Source organism: Octodon degus, unplaced genomic scaffold, assembly GCF_000260255.1.
Source record: "Octodon degus isolate 3935 unplaced genomic scaffold, OctDeg1.0 scaffold00076, whole genome shotgun sequence".
In the NCBI taxonomy this organism is placed as follows: Eukaryota; Metazoa; Chordata; class Mammalia; order Rodentia; family Octodontidae; genus Octodon; species Octodon degus.
Genome location: NW_004524652.1, coordinates 240,682 through 257,987, shown reverse-complemented (window position 1 = coordinate 257,987; position 17,306 = coordinate 240,682). Strand labels below are relative to the sequence as shown.

General features: G+C 40.5%; 1 protein-coding gene across 1 annotated transcript; it reads left to right on the top strand.

The window, feature by feature from the left end:
- The first annotated feature begins 1,967 nt into the window (after positions 1-1,967).
- On the top strand, positions 1,968-17,227 carry Znf84 (zinc finger protein 84). Its single transcript, XM_023720566.1, has 5 exons — positions 1,968-2,074; positions 3,510-3,706; positions 7,675-7,801; positions 9,031-9,114; positions 14,679-17,227. The coding sequence occupies exons 2-5, from the start codon at positions 3,692-3,694 to the stop codon at positions 16,658-16,660; spliced, it is 2,208 nt and encodes a 735-aa protein (XP_023576334.1). The 5' UTR covers positions 1,968-2,074; positions 3,510-3,691; the 3' UTR covers positions 16,661-17,227.
- The last annotated feature ends 79 nt before the right edge of the window (positions 17,228-17,306 follow it).

Here is a 17,306-nt window from a genome sequence, read left to right as displayed (position 1 = left end):
GTATCTGCTCTAGATTTGTAATCCTCTTGCCTGCACATTCTGGGTAGCTGGAATTAAAAGGTGCACACTCCCGTGCTGCGTATTTTCTACCTTTTCATTGTTCCCTACAGGAAAGCTATTGAGCTATGCATATAGCTCAGTAGTACAGTGCCTGCCTAGTGTGTGCAAAACCCAAGGTTTACGCCTCATTACAAAAAGAAAAAGAAAAAAAAGATTATTGATACTCTAGACATGTTTATTTATTTGGAGTTTTCTTTTTCCTTTGTCTTTTCTTCCTTCGTCCCTCCCTTGCTTGCTTTCTTCCATTCTTCTTTCAGTTTTTGAGATAGTGGGGACTGAACCCATTTCTTTCTCACTAAACTGTATCTCTAGCAATCCCTTACCCCCATATTAAATTTTTGAGACAAGATCTTGCTTCTTTGCTAAGTGCGGGCTTGAACTTGGATCCTCCTGCCTCAGCCTCCCTGGGTGCTAGGATTACAGACATGTGCCACCAGCAGAGGGGCGTTTTTTGTGTAATAAAAAACCCAGCTTTTCAGTATGTCACAGCTTGTGTCTAGATTTCTCTCCAAGCGTTAGGTGGTCATGAGTTGGGCTTTTCAGAGGTGGCTGGATCTAGAATGTGTCATGCTGGGATCAAGGGCATGTGATTACTAAATTAGTATACTGACTGATTTTTCATAATCCTGGCTAGGATTAAGGGTTCCCCACCTGGGTGTGAGTGCAACCTGCTGTAATTGCTGGCTGCATGGATGAACTATACGGAAGAGAAAGGTCTCTGCTTGTCACTTGCTGCTTGCTGCTTTTGCTGTCTTCTGCCTGCCATAAATTTTCTCTGTGGTAACCCTTTACAAACTGTGAGCCAAAATAACCCTTTCCTCCTTTAACTTGGGACATTGTGTTTTTTGTCCTAGCAGTGAGAATAGACAGTGACTGTATGCCTCTGGCTTTCATTTCGTGTGTGTTTTTCTCTTCCTGCTACTAGGGATTGAAGCCAGGGTCTTCACACTGATCTACATCTCCAACTCTTTACTTTGAGAGAGGGTCTTGGTAAGCCATTAAGTTGTCCATGTTGGGGCAGTACTTTCAGTCCTCCTGCCTCAGTTTGAGAACAATAGTATGTGGCACTGAACCCATTTGCCTATCAGAATAGCTTTCAGAATCTCTTAAAAGTTACCTTAAGATGGTGAGATATATGTGAGGTGGGAAGATCAGCAGTAATACTTCTTATTTACCTTGTGTACTTTTGAAAAATTTATAAGTATTTTAGTTTTATAGTTACTACTGTTATTTTTAAATGATGACTGTGTTACCAGTTGTTTTAAAGTACAGATATTACCGTAATTTAGGCTATAAAAATGTTATTTATATAACTGGGAGAAACCTTGCAGTGTGTTTCTAAGATAGCACTGAAGTTTAGATCCCAAAAAGGCTTGTAAAGAACTTGGTTAAGTGGTGCTCTTGAAGATGATAGACGGGTTAGGCTGGCTGATCTTTGTTGTTATTGTGGAATAAGTGACAGAATGTGTACATGAAAATGAGAGCTAATTCTAGAATTTATATGGTGTGTGTGTTTATACACAAATGACATTACAGTGGTCTTTTTCCTTTTTTTTTTTTTGGTGGAACTAGGGATTGAACTCAGGCCCTTGTGCTTGCCAAGCAAGTGCATATTCTACTGAGCCATCTCGCTGGCCCCCATACAGTGGTCTTGTTAGCAAATACCTTACACACAGCAGCAAAAGAAAGTTATTTTAATAGCTGTGTAATCAGAGGCATGCTAAATCACAAAGTCTCAGTTTTCTCTCTGTAAAATGGCTATGTGTTAGATGACTTGTGTTATATGTGATGATAAAAGAACTTGGTATGTTCCTCATATGTTAGCTGTTACATGTTTTACAAGGTACCAGTCTCCTTACTATGCCTGTCTCATTTTCCCTCCAGAGCCCACACTGAGGTCTACTTTATCATCACCACTTAGCAATAAAGAAATAGAGGCTCAGAAGACAAGAAAAAAGGAAAAAATAATAAACGGTGTAATTCTACAATAATTGTGAATATTTTGAATTTTCAGGTAAAGATAGGTTACTACTTTGGATTAAAAACATATTTGTGTTCTGAGCTGCTTCTGAGAGACAAACACAATGGAGCTGAAGCTTTAAGTGTAGTTGCATGGTGGTTGATACTTGGGACAGATACTAAGTGGGTGCTGATGTTGCCAACTCCACCTGAGATGAAATAGATTTTAGGGCAGAGCGCATTTGAAATATGGAGTTTCATTACACAACATGAAAGAAATTGGGGCTTGTGGGTTAGCTCAGTTTAAAGCCCCAGCTTGGTCAGACTCAGGTGCAGGGAATTGCAGTTCAGACCTCAGCTCCACAAGCTGTACCACACCCACCCGTAAGGCAGCCTGAGCTAGCCAAGAAAAAAAGTCCTTTAATCTTTGGGTGGGCCTGATAGCTCAGTGGATTAAAGCACCTGCTTAGGCAGATGCAGGGGTCAAGTCTTTGATGCCTGGGCCTGCTGTGCTGGCCCCTCCCTGGGGTGCGCTGAGTTGGCAAGTGAGACTGGGTGTGGTGGCGAGTGCCCGAACTCCTAGCACTTGGGAGGCTGAAAACAGGAGAGTCACTATGAGTCCAGTCTATGTAGTGGATCCTCTATACCCTGTGCACCTGTCCTAAATTTGGGGGAAAAAATCCTATAGTCATATAGCCTTAAGCATATAATCCACATATCCACAGAATTATAAGAACTGACCAAGTATAATCATATGTAAGATAGAAATTCATTTATTTTAGAAATTAATAATGTTGGCAGAGAAAAATAGGAGGTAAAAGATTTTAATAGGAAACTTAGACTCAGAAAAGTGAAATTTATTTGTTTTTGCCACAAACCACATATCCAAAGCTAGGTACAGTAGTGTATGCCTGTAATTCCTGTACTGTAGGAGGCTGAAGGAGGTAGATGACAAGTTGAGCTCAGTCTGGGCAATTTAACAAGACTCAAAGCTGGGATGGGGCAGTTGGGATGGGGGTGAGGGGAGGGGTAAGGGTATAGAATGGTATGAAGAGCCTGTGTGTCATGTATTGTTTTCTGTTCAATCTGAAGCTAAGTTTGAATGAAAAAAAAATTACATAGCCAGTAAAGAAAAAAAGATGACTGAAATTCAAATGTTTTAAATCACATAAACTTTGAAAAATTTAATTGATTTGAAATGAACTTGTCCTTTTCTTTATAACACCTGTTAAGTACAGAATACAGCCCACTGTAAATATGGAATAAATTATAGAAATATTTGTGATAATACTGTCTGTGTTTGCAGAGACAGGGACTTGGATTGTATTGTAGTGCATCTTGCTTCTGTTCCTGAGAGGCCAATTTTAATCATCTAGTAAGCATTCCATGCTTTTAGATGATCATAAATTCCTAGGTTCCTGGCAAGGGAGGAAAAGGATTGAGGTGTGATGTGAACATATCAGTTTAAGGTATCTATCTTATACCCACAGATCTGGATTCTTAAAAGTAAGCCTGCTTCTGTGAGATGAGAACAGGCTTCCTGGGACCAAAAATTCATTCACAGTGGAGAAGACCCAGCTAAGACCACCCCACACCTTTGGGGGAGAAGCAGAAGAGACCTAGAACACAACACGTCTCACATTTGCTAGTCATCTTGTGCAGGCAACAGAAAATGACCACATTACAAGTAAGTTGATTGTTCATCCTCATTATTTTTCCAGGGGATTAGTAGAGATAAATAAATGCTCCAGTGAAAAAAGTTTGAATGATTAAGAAATTGGGAAAACAGTGTCAGAACAAAAGGTTGGGATTGGTGTTAATTTGGAAGAATGATACGTTAATTATAGAACCTTGGAAAGTTCTTAAAGTTTGAATACTACATGTAAATCATGGTATCCTGCATGATTATTATGTTAGCTGCAAACTTTGTTCTTCATTTTTGAAAGAAATATGAATAAGTTGCACAATTCAAAGGAAGAAGCAAGCTGCTCATAGAAAATTAGTATTTCTTGAGCAATAAGTACTCATTTTTTTTTCTCCTTGAGTGAAGTCTCAATAAATGATATCATAGATTAGATTTACAAGAGAAACATTGTGTGCAAGAAGCTGAGGCAGGAGAGTCACTGAAAGTTTGAGTCCAGCCTGAACTGCATTGTGAAATCTGTCTAAAAAAAAATTAAAAACTAGTATGAGGAATTCGTAAGTAAGGTTGAAGATTATGTGTCCCAGCTCACCCTTAGGACGTGACCCAGGAATTCCAGTGGTGCAGTCTGTTAGTGCACGGTACCTTTGCAGGAGACTTCCTGTACACTGTCTAGGTGACACTGAGGGAGAGTACCATCACTTCACTAGTAGTTTCCTGGGTCTGTTTGATTTTTTTTTCCATATATAGTCATACCATTTGAACAGTTTTACATTTCCTTTAACTATTGACACTCTCTTCTTGTGTTTTGGGTACTAGCCAGGACCTCCAGGGCAGTGTGGAGTAAAGGAAGAGTTAGGGAGCTTCTTGACTTGCTCACCTGCTGTGTCCAAGGTAACTGGGCAACATGGCAGCTCAGGTGCGCTGCTGGCCACTATTTCAGGTCAGACCCTGACAGAACTGCCTCATATTTCAGTTGTGAGGTAGATTCAGGGTTTTCTAGGACATCTGCACTTTGGACTAACTAGCTAGAAATTCAGGGGGATGTTGTGATTACCTCCAGTTAGATAATTTACTAGGAGTAGGTAAGCCAGGATAACACTATACTTACAGTTGCTTTATTATATGGGCTACAAATAGGACAAGTCAGATGAAGAGATGGATCGGAAGTGTGGGAGGGTCCTAAATGTGTAGCTTTTATAGCTTGTTACCCTGGAAAAGGATACATCACATTCCTGGGACATAGTGATGTCTTTACCACCTAAGAGGCTGGTGTCAGGATCATTATTAGACTTTAGTGGGTAGGCATGGTTGATTAACCTGTGTGACTGATCTTAGTCTCCAGGCCTTCTCCTTACTGAAATTGGGCCAATACTAGCTGGCTCAAAGCCCTAGCCCTCTCATCACATGGATCATCTTCCTCTTACACCTGTCCAGTCAACATCACCTTATTATTATCAACCCAGAAGGGTCACTGTGAATAGGATGGTACTTCTGCCATTGGGGTCCCTAGAACCCAGGACAATACCAGACACATTTTTTACCCCACAGCAATAGGATTGTACTATTAGCTACAGGTGCACTTGAAATTTAAGTTACTCAAATTAGATTTAAAAGTCATTTTCTAGCTGCTTTTGACATGTCCAGCTAGGATTACCGTGTTGGGCAGTGTGGAGATAGACATATCAGTCTCTACCAAACAGTCCAATAGATTCTACTCCTCTAGCCTCAGGCAGCATCAGCATTGCACCCTTCCGGGTGGCACTCTTTTATGGGTTAGGATTAGCAGATTATGTTCCTTCTGACAGATAGTCTGTTGGTAGTGTTTTACCACCTATCTTTTCTGCATCTCTTGAAATGATTAGGCCCAGTGTGGTGGGCCTAATGTGGTGGGCTCATATCTGTAATCCCAGTACTGAGGAGGCTGAGGAAGGAGGATTGCTGTGAGTTTGAGGTCAGTTTGGGCTACACAGAGTTCAAGGCCAGCCTGATCTATGTAGCAAGATCTTGTCTGAAAAAAAAAAAAATGATAACCACATTTTGCTTCTTTATTATATTATGTGATTCATTGTTTTGAATTTCAGTTTTGTTTTGTTTTGTTTTTAGATAAGGCCTTTCTGTGTAGTGTAGGCTGGCCTTGAACTTGCTTATGTAGCCAGGCTGGCCTTGAGTTCACGAGGATCCTCCTGCCTCAGCCTCTGTATAGGTCTGTGTGACCACCCCCAGCTTATGTTGACTTTTGAATATTGCATTTAGCCTCACAAAAAGACCCATTTCCGTAGGCCATGTGGTATGTTTTTCACATGGTCAGGATCATTTTGCTAATTTGTTTTATTTTTGAGACAGTATCTTACTATTTTTCACAGGTTGGTCTCAGTTGCTTGGTCTGAAATGACTAGCTGGGACTTTTGGGTGCTAAATACTGTGCTTGGCAGTTGATATTTTTGTTAACTTTTTTTTTTTTTTTTTTTGAGACAAGGTCTTGCTATGTATCCCAGGCTGACTTTGAACTCGTTGGCTTCACATGGACTGAGGTGATCTTCTTGTCTCAGTCTCCTGAGTGCTGGTATCATAGGTGTGCACCACCATGCATGGCTAGACATTTTAATTCTTTGTTATTTGCCTGAAAGTTCCTTTCTTATGTCCTCATCAGATTTGGGATCAGGGTTCTGCTTGTCTTATAAAATGATTGAGACATTTGTACTCTTTATTTTTCTAAAAGTATTTATGAGCTGGGTGTGGTGGCGTATACCTGTAATCCCAGCACTCAGGAGGCTGAGGCAGGAGGATCATTGTGAGTTTCGTGCCTGCCTGTGCCACAAAGTGAGTTCAAGGCCAGCCTGAACCACATAGTGAAAAAAGAATTTGTGTATGATCATTTTATTTATCTTCTAAATGCTTGGAAAATTTTTTACTGAAGACATGTAGAACTTGAATTTTTTTGGAGGAAGTTTTTAAATTGTAGGGTCAATTCTTTAACAGTTACAGTATCCATTCTTTCTTTTTTTGATAGAGGGTGGCCTCAATCTCACTATGTATCCCAGGCTGGCCATGAACTTTGGGTGATCCTACTGCCTTAGCCTCTTGAGTGTTGGGATTATAGGCACGTGCCAACACACCTAGCTCAGTATTTTGTTTTTTATATCACTTTGGGCACATTGGTTTTCCAAGACAATAGATATTTCATCTAAGATGTCAAATGTTCACATAAATTTATTCATAGTAATATCTTTATCAGCATCATTAATTATAATCTTAATAATATCCACTCATTTTAATGTATAATTTAGTGTTTTTTATGTTAATTTACATTGTATAACCATTGGCACAATCCAGTTTTAGAAGATGCTCACTGCTGTGTAGGAATCTGTGTGACGTTTGTTTCTCTTCTCACCCTTTGCCTGAGGCAGCTACTAATGTGCTTATGCTATAGATTTGCCTTATTTGAGACATTGCAATGTAAATGGATTTATGTAATATGTGGTCTTTACAGGACTAAGCAGTTTTTGAGTGCAATTTTTTTTTAATCTTTCTTTTGCCATTATCCAATGGCAAATGTGAGAGTCAGGAAATACTTTGTTGGTGGTTCTAGGATTTTATTCACCTATCCCAGGTTTAGCATGTGTGAGGTCTTGGGTTTAATCAAACAGCACCATAATAATAGTCATAGCTGGGTATGGTGCCACACACTTATAATCTAAGCACTGTAGGAGGCTAAGGCAGGAGGATTGCATATTAAAGCCTAGCCTGTGTGATTTGCTGACTTGGGCTGGGGAAGTAGATCAGTGTAAAGGCTCTCGTTCATTTCCTGGTTGTTCACAGAAAACAACCCACCCATCTTGTTTTGTGTAAATAAAAAGATGCACAGTTGCCTTTCATCACCTGACACTGAGCAGAGGCAGGGATCTGGGTGTTACGTAGCTTGTAGTGAGGAGCATGGGCCTGAACTCTGGTCTCTTTCCCTAGCATGCTGTAAGTGCTGCTTTGGATTTATTAGAACTATGTTCTTGCAGGAATCGTTCTCATTTGAAGATTTATCTGTGGACTTTACCCAAAAGGAGTGGCAGCTCCTGGAGCCACACCAGAAGAACTTGTACAGGGATGTCATGTTGGAGAACTACAGCAGCCTTGTGTCGCTGGGTAAGAAAGGTTCCCATGAATATCTTGGTGTGCAAATGCAGTGGTTTTTGTTTTGTTTTGTTTTGTTTTGTTTGAGTTAATGCTGTAGGATTCTGAGAATTTTAAATGAACTTGGATCGAAATTTAGGAGGTCAGAGTTCCTTAGATTTGGAGAGCTTTTTTTCTTTTTCTTTATACTTTCTGTTTCAAATACTTTCTATGTTTGGAGCCAGGCACAGTGATTCACACCTATAATTTCAGCTACCTGGGAAGCTGAAGGAGGAGAATAGAAAATTCAAGGCCAGCCTGAGTGACTTCATGATAATCAGAACCAAAAAGGTTGTGGGAGACAGCTCAGTGATTGAACACCAGCATGTTGTGCTTGAAGACTTGGATTCATTCTCCAGTTCCACACTCACAGAAAGAATTTAGCTCTCTTCAGTAATGAAACTTTAGGTTGTTGGCATTCTCTGAATCTATGTGATAGTAGTTGTTGTGGTGGCATTTATTGCACATGAATTGTGGTACAACACATGTTGTACTATAAGCCTACATAGTCTTTGGAACAGTTCTGATGATAGGTGTAGTGGATTGTTAACTGATGGTCAACTTGTTACAACAGCTGAATTGCACTAATGTGGTGCTAGGTGTGGGAGGCCAACGTGAGGGTTGTTGCTGGCAGCGTACGAAGCGGAGGTTGTTGGGAGCTGGCTGAGGCGGTTAGGGACACTGTTTGGAGAAGCTGTTGGAGCTGTTGGAATCTGCTGGTTCTCTTGGGCTATTTTGTTAAGGACCTTGTCATGCTGGCTTTCCTGATGCACTTGGCTGTTTTTGTTGGAGGAGCTCAGGGCCTCATTGTTGCAGAGAATGTATGGTTCATTTTGGGGTAGCTCTGGTCCTCATCCTGAGCATTGCATTCTGGCTCCAGAGGGGAAAATGGTGCACTGCTCAACCTTGTGAAGCTTGCTGTGTTGGCTTTCCTGATGGGAACTCAGCTTTCCTCATCAGTAGAGGAGCTCAGGACCTCACTGTTCCATGTGAAGGATCAGAAGGATCTGTGCTAGCAGGCTGAGGGGTCTGAACTGGAGCCAGGAAGCAGTGCTCAAGGTAAGAACCAGAGCTTCTACAACAAGTACCATGACTGTCCTCAGCAACAGTGAGGTCCCGAGCTCCTCTAGAGACCCTAAACCTATGCATTCAGGTCCACACCCTGATTTGTGATTTGTGATTTGTGATTTTCCCCTAAACAGGATATACAGTCATGAAACCAGATGTCATCTTCAAGTTGGAGCAAGGCGAAGAACCCTGGGCCGGAGATGAAGTTCAGCATGCAGGTAAGTCTGGAAGAACCAGGCTGATGGAGCATGAGAGGCCTGGTCTCAGGTGGGCAGTGGTGTGGATGATGTCTTTGAAATATGACTCAGGAACTCTTTAGAATCTCTAAACCACTGTGCTTATTCTGAGCAGTTGATATCAGCTACTCAGGTAAATCAATTTTAGTTGTGTCTTATGTGCAATTTAAAATGAAGCATTTCTTTCTCATCAAAGACCTGTTAACTTTTCTAGTTTCTTGAATTAAAGATCTGTACTTCCTGTTTGATTTTCCCCTGGGTCAAAGACTCCCCTGTTTGTGAATGCCAACATTTTAGTTTTTCTTCAATTTAGGAGTACCCTGCAAAAATCTCTCTGTTCATCCTCACTATAATAAAATGAAATCATCATTTCTCCTCAGATATCATTCCTTTTAACCTAGGTTCTGCTGTGTTTTTCCATAGTTTTAGATACAGTGGAGTGTAACAGTAATGTGTTCCTGGTATTATTTCTGAATGTGGTAGCCTCCAGAAATAATACCAGCACTCAGGAGGCTGAGGCAAGAGGATTGCTGTAAGTTTGAGGCCAGCCTGGGCTGCATGATGAGTTGAAGGTCCCCACCCCAAAAACATTTCAAAGAACTGTGCCCATTGTTTCTCCTTCCTCAAATTCCTCAGAACTTGTTAGATGGATCTAGATTCTAATCTTTTATAAGTTATCTTCAGCAATTTGTACAATATTTGATTTTTCTAAGTTATCCAATATAGACTGATCTCTCAAAGCTCCTTATACTGTTTTACTCCCCCTTCCCTCAGAAACAGCTCCTGGACATGTCTCTGAGTGCATGAACTTCCTGGGATACCATCTCTACAAGTACATTGGGAAAATTGGTACTAGAGATGGGGGTGGCAATGCTGGTGACAGGTTGCATTGCTGTAGGCCATGAACAATCGCCATGAACAATCAGTGCTGCTGAGATGTCTCTAAAGCACTGTGAGAAGACATTTGCACCCTGAGTCACCCTATTTTACTCCCACCTCCCATCCTTCTTTGGGATATGGCAAATCCCCAGGATGTGTGGTATTCCTGCATGCAGCCCACTAAAGGTGAGAAACACACAGGTGCCTGGGTTTAAAGCTTTCTCATTGTTTTCAGATATTTAACATTTATTGTCTGCACCTGAACTGATTCCACTCTATGAGATGTGTAAAGTCCTCATCCTGTCTGTAGGAATTGAGTATTTATTCTGCTTATTCATGATATGTCCCTTAAATACTCTAGCCTAATTATTTGCTCACTTTTTCTTAAGTCCCATTCAGGACTTAGTTACATTGCTTCCCATGTTTTTAATTGGTTGGTCCCTGAGCTTTATTTGTACATATAGATGCAGAAGCTATTTCACATCTGTGCTTGATTTATGGAACACATAGTACTTGTTCTTGCAGTTTTTCTCAGCAGCACTTTTTTAAATTTTTTTTTTTTAATGTATTTAGTACGGGGTCTATAGGGTCTCATTACACAGATTGGACTCATAGTGATCCTTTCGTTTTCAGCCTCCCAAGCACTGGGATTACAGGCATGTGCCACCATGCCCAGTCTCATTTGCCATCTTAGCGTGTCTTGGTGGGGCTGGCACGGCAGGGTAGGGATCGAACCCTGGTCTCTGTGTTGCCTAAGCAATGCTTTAATCTGCTGAGCTATCTGGCCGGTCCTTCTCAGCAGCGCTTTTTGTAGCCAAGACGTGAATCACATTTCCTGTTGTTTTTTTTTTTTTTTTTTCCCAGATTTTGGTTACTTAGATCTGAAACCAAAAGCTAATTGAATTGAATGATATGCTTGTAGTTTTAAGCTTTTAAACTTTTTGAGCATTCATCTTTCATTGCAAGGAAGTTGCAAATCCCAGTTAGTTATACAAATTGGGATTATGTGTTAGGTCTCCAAGATCACCCCCATGTGCAGAAGAGTCACAAGAAGAGTTCCTGGACTCAGCATGTAAATGTTGTAGCTGGGTTTTATTTATTTATTTATTTATTTATTTATTTTTAAATGTATTTGGTATGGGATCTCACTACACAACTTGAACTCATAGTGATTCTCTTGCTTTCAGCCTCCCCAGTACTGGGATTATAGGCGTGTGGCACCACATCTGTTCTCAATGGCCAGCTCAGTGTGCTCTGGGCAGGGCCAGCATGATATGTGGTGCCGGGATCAAACCCCGATCCTTGCAGTTGCCTAAGCAGGTGCTTATTCTGCTAAGCTATCTTGCCGGCCCTTTCTGGGATTTATTTCCATGTTCCAGTGAGGTTACTCATCTGAGTCTTAGGAGAAACCCAGAATATCTAGAAGAAACAATGTAGCAACCTCTTTGTGCAGGGCATAGTGATACCTGTCTGAGTGTCTTCCCAGGGGAGCCCATCAGCAACTTGCTGCCTGCATGGGCTGGGTAGGTCCACTGCCTCTTACCCACCATCAACCCCTAGAAGGAGGTTGTAAGTTTGTGTACATTCTTAACTCATAGGAGCAGTGCCAGATCCCCAGTTCCCAGACACTATCTGAGGGTAATGTGGGCAACTTTTCTCTTGTGGCAGCTGCTGCTGACTCTGCATTGAATGTGTACTGATATTTTCTGTTTTCTAGGCTTGTGCTGGGTACAATGGGGGCACGAGAGAGATAGACTCGTACCCTATAGTGCCTGCTTTCTAGTTAGAGGATAAAAAAATGAACAGGTTAGCCTGTGACCAAGAAAATAGCCAAACCCTGATAAGTACTATGACAAAAATAAATTGTATGATATAATAGAGAATAATAGTCTGCTCAGGCTGCCAAAACAAAAGACTACAGAATGCCTTAAACAAATTTACTTTTTATAGTTCTGGAGGTCAGGAAATGGAACAATCAGTTTTCTGGTTTGTGGACAGCTGCTTGCTTGCTGGTGCTCATGTGGCCTCATCTCTGAGTGTTTGTGGGGAGAGAGTACACTCCTGGGTCTCTTCTGCGTAGACTCTCAGATCAGGCTCTCTTCCTTGCCCACTGATGTAACCTTAGTTACTTCCTTAGGAGCCCTATTTCCCAATGCAGACGCACTGGAAATTAAGGATTGAACATGGGAATTTTGAAGGGATATACACATTTAGTCTATAAAAAAATAATGTGGAAGAGAAGCCAATTGTAGATGTAAAGAATGAACTGGATATGATGGGACACATCTGTAATCCTAGCACTCAGGAGACTGAGGCAGGAAGATTGCTGTGAATTTGAGGCCAGTCTGGGCTATGTAGTAAGTTCAAGAGCAGCTTATATAACATGCCAATATACTGTATCAACAAAACCAAAAAAAAAAAAAAAAAAGGCATAATGAATATGAAATGAGCAAGCAGTGTGAAAAACTGATGGACAACATCTCCATAAGAAGTGAAAGCTATGGATGAGGAAAATGAGAATAGGCAGTGACTTTAAGGAAATTTGACTGAAAGATAGGTAGCCCATGTGATTGGGATCCTAAGTGCTGGAGACCCCAAGAAAGGTAGGCTGGGAATCAGTTTCTCTACACTTGTAGGCTTGAGAAATGGTTAAAATTACTTCAAGTAGTTTAAATAGAAGCAAGATTTCTGGTTTGAATTTTTAAAAGTTCTGATTGCAGAGCAGAAAATTTAATGGAAGCCAGTAAATTAATTAGAAAGGTATCTCTCTAGGTTGGGTATGGTGCGCTATGTGTGTGATTCAACATTCTGGGAACACGAAGCAGGAGGATTGGTAGTTGGAGCCCAGCGTGGGAATTTGGCAGCTTAGTAAGCATGTGTACTGAAGTAAAGATGCTAAGGATGTAGCTCAATGTAAAGAACCTAGGTTCAATCTGAAGTATTGCAAAAGCAAAAATGAAAGATAATTTAGATAATATGATAGATTAGACTATAGCAAAAAGAGAATTAAAGATCGTAATGAAGACATATGTTGGGATAGAATAAAGATGGCAAGTACAAGGCAGTTCCGTCTTGCTTTCTCCTTCTTATTTTCCTTTCTTTTGCTCTTTCCCTTTCTTCTTTCTCTCTTCCTTCTTTTGTCTGTCTCTCTGTCTCATTCTTTTTGTGTCTTTCACAGTACTAGGAATTGAACTCATGGGCATTGTACTTCTGAGCTACATCCCCAACTGCTATACATAACACATTTTTTCTTTAAATTTTGAGACAGGACTTCACTAAATTTACCAAGGTGACCTTGAAGATGTGGTTCTCTTTCCTTAGCTTCCTCAGTAGCTAAGATCATCGGCATGTGCCATTCCACCCACCTGTTCCCACATTTTTTTTTCTTGGTATATATATATATTTTTAACTTCAGAGTCTTCACATATTTCCCAAGACTGATGCATCTGCAGTGGAGTCTCAATTTAACTTCCAGACTTCTTTCTTGCCCAGCTCAGTAATAAACACCATAATCCATTGAATTGTTCAGTCCCATACCTTGCTATTACTTTTGATTCTTTTCTTGTTCTGTCCACATCAGATCACCATCAAGTCTGGCTGATTGTTCTGTCATAGAGGCATTTATGGCTCAATGAGTTAAGCATTTCCCAGAAATATATTGCCTCCATGGATATTGAAGTCTGCAAAAGTGCTCACATTACTAGTTATCTTTCAGACTTCTAGGTATGACAACAGAAAATATTCCAAGTAGAAGTTTTTATTAGGAAGTGGAGCTTTTGAAGAACACTTATAATATGAAAAGAAGTGGTTATGTTGTGAGATCGATGGAAGTAGACCTGATGAGAACTGACCATATCTACTTCTCCCCATTGGACCATGTGTCTTGGGTCCTTCTAGTGAGTGTTCACCTCTATTTAAAAGATCTGTGCCTGAACAGTTATCATGAAAGAAGATATGTTTTGATAAGTGCTGTATGAATTTTTTTTTTTTTGTGGTGGAACTGGGGATTGAGTTTAGACCCTTGCACTTGCCTGGGAAGTGCTTATTCTACTGAGCCATCTCCCCAGCCCCAATGCTGTATGAAGTTAATGTGGGAGATTTAGTGCAATTGAAACGAAACTTTCATAAACCTAAGAATGGAAAAACTATGCAAATATTTCTTATTCTTTAAACTTGAAGTAGTTTTAGCCTATTACTGTATCTAGTCTGTTCATTTTCTTCCTAGTCCTTACTGTGATATCAGCTTTGTTATTCATTATTATTATTGTTTTTAACAAATACTCTATTTTCAGTCTTCTCCACTGACATGTAAGTTTCTTGCTCTTTTGTGCAGTAGTTGTGCTGCCTGGAGTGTGTGAATGCAATTAATGCTAGATTTGCATGTTCTAGAGCCTTGGACCAGGGCTTACTTTTGCCTCCATGTGGTACTCCTCATTGCTAATTATGTGGTTTTTTGGTATTCTTTGATAAGCTTTTGTCTGTTAACATCCAGAGATATTTTATCCACATCGAGCTTCCTGCTTGTTTTCAATATGTGGAAGATAGGCATTCTACTTGTTTTATTTGATGCTTAGAAGCTAATCCCTAACAAGCAGTTAGATCCTCTGTATAGCATTTGAGGTGTTTTCCATGAACCACAGCCAAACAGTTTTCTGTTTCCATTCTAGAAGTCTGGCAAGTACATGATCCTATAACGTGGCAACAGAACAACCAAGACCAACCTAGAAGTTTGAGAAGATGTCATGAGTGGGATGTGTTTGGAAAAAATTTCTCTGTCAGCATGGATTTTGTTCCTTTAAGTAAGTCAAACAATGAAGATGACTTAGATGGATTGATTATGGAACATAATTTAGATTTGCTAATCCCAGAAGCAAACTGTGAAAGAAGAGACTCAGATGGCTTTAATGTATTTGATCAATTATTTCTTAATACCAAGCCTCAGGAAGTTGATACTTGGTTAAAATACTATCAGTGTGATAAGTGTGATAGTATTAACTATAAAAAGTCCCAGATTGTCATTTATCACAGGACTCGTCTAGGGGAAAAACTCTATGAATGCAGTGAATGTAGAAAGCGCTTCAGCAAGAAATCCAGCCTCATTAAACATCAGAGCAGACACATCAGAGAAATCGCTTATGGCTGTGGTAAATGTGGGAAAACCTTTCCCCAGAAGTCACAGTTCATCACGCACCATAGAACTCATACTGGAGAGAAACCTTTTGACTGTGGCCAGTGTGGAAAAGCCTTCTCTCAAAAGTCACAGCTCACATCCCATCAGAGGACACACACAGGAGAGAAGCCCTATGAGTGTGGTAAGTGTGGCAAAGCCTTTTCCCGGAAGTCACATCTCATATCACATTGGAGGACACACACCGGAGAGAAGCCCTATGGATGCACTGAGTGCGGGAGGGCCTTCAGTGAAAAGTCAAATCTCATTAATCATCAGAGAATTCATACAGGAGAAAAACCATTTGGGTGCAGGGAATGTGGTAGGGCTTTTAGCAGGAAGTCACAGCTTGTAACACATCATAGGACTCACACAGGAACAAAGCCCTATGGGTGTAGTGATTGCAGAAAAGCCTTCTTTGAGAAATCAGAACTCATTAGACATCAGACAATTCACACTGGAGAGAAACCATATGAATGCAGGGAATGTGGGAAAGCTTTCAGAGAGAGGTCAAGCCTCATCAATCATCAGAGAACCCACACGGGAGAAAAGCCTCATGGATGTCTGCAGTGTGGAAAGGCCTTCTCCCAGAAGTCACATCTCATATCGCATCAGATGACACACACAGGAGAGAAGCCCTTTGTGTGCAGTAAATGTGGAAAGGCCTTCAGCAGAAAGTCCCAGCTTGTTAGACATCAGAGAACTCACACAGGGGAGAAACCCTATGAGTGCAGTGAATGTGGGAAAGCTTTCAGTGAAAAGTTAAGCCTCACTAATCATCTGAGGATTCATACAGGAGAAAAGCCCTACATGTGCAGTGAATGTGGAAAAGCCTTTTGTCAGAAGTCACATCTCATATCACATCAGAGGACACACACAGGTGAGAAACCCTATGAATGCACTGAATGTGGGAAGGCCTTTGGTGAGAAGTCAAGTCTTGCAACTCATCAGAGGACTCACACAGGAGAAAAACCTTACGGATGTAGGGACTGTGACAAAGCCTTTTCCCAGAAGTCACAGTTAAACACTCACCAAAGAATTCACACTGGAGAGAAACCCTATGAATGTAGTCTTTGTAGAAAAGCCTTCTTTGAGAAGTCGGAGCTAATTAGACATCAGAGAACTCATACTGGAGAAAAACCTTATGAATGCAGTGAGTGTAAAAAAACCTTCAGAGAGAAATCAAGTCTTATTAATCATCGAAGAATACACACGGGAGAGAAACCCTTCAAATGCAGGGAATGTGGCAAAGCCTTCTCTCGGAAGTCACACCTCATTCCACATCAGAGGACACACACAGGTGAGAGGCCTTATAGCTGCAATGAGTGTAGGAAAGCCTTTTCTCAGAAGTCACAACTTGTGAATCATCAGCGGATTCACACAGGAGAGAAACCTTATCAATGCAATGAGTGTGGGAGAGCTTTCTCCCAGAAGTCACAGCTTATTAACCACCAGAGAACTCACACAGGACCAAGGCCCTAGGAGGACACAAGTCAACCTAAGAGATGCACACATTTGCTTTAGGAAATGCAGTATGGTAAATCTTGTCATAATGGTCACATCCCATTGTATGTCAGACTGTCAGTTAAGGTTTTGTATGTGAAGTTATGAAGGGGAGATTTCAGCAGGCAAGCACTCTCCTATCTGCACTCATGGAGAAGAGGGAGCCTGTGAGTGCAGTGAGTCTCAGGAACCTTCCAAAGCAGTTGAGCTTTATTTCATTGACTGACCAAGGAGGAATCCTGTGTCAGAAATCATTCTAGAAGTTAGTCTCATTAGCTATTAGAAATGTTTCACTGCCTTACTTGTGTGCTGTAAATTTATCAAGAAATGACATTTCATTGTACTTAAGAAAATGACCTTAGGAATGAAATTATATGAAAAAGTATAAAGAAAGTCTTCATCAAGTTAATTAACTGCATTGTATTTTAGAAAATTCATATTACAGGTAAACCTAACTAACATATTGGAAAGACAGTGTCTATACAAATAATGTTATGAAGGGAAGCCATACCAGTTTGCTGTTATTTGTTCTTTTTGAAGTGAGGTCTTTTTTTTTTTTTTTTAAGATTTATTTATTTATTTATTCATTCATTCATTTATTTTGTGTGTGTGGCCAGCTCAGCCC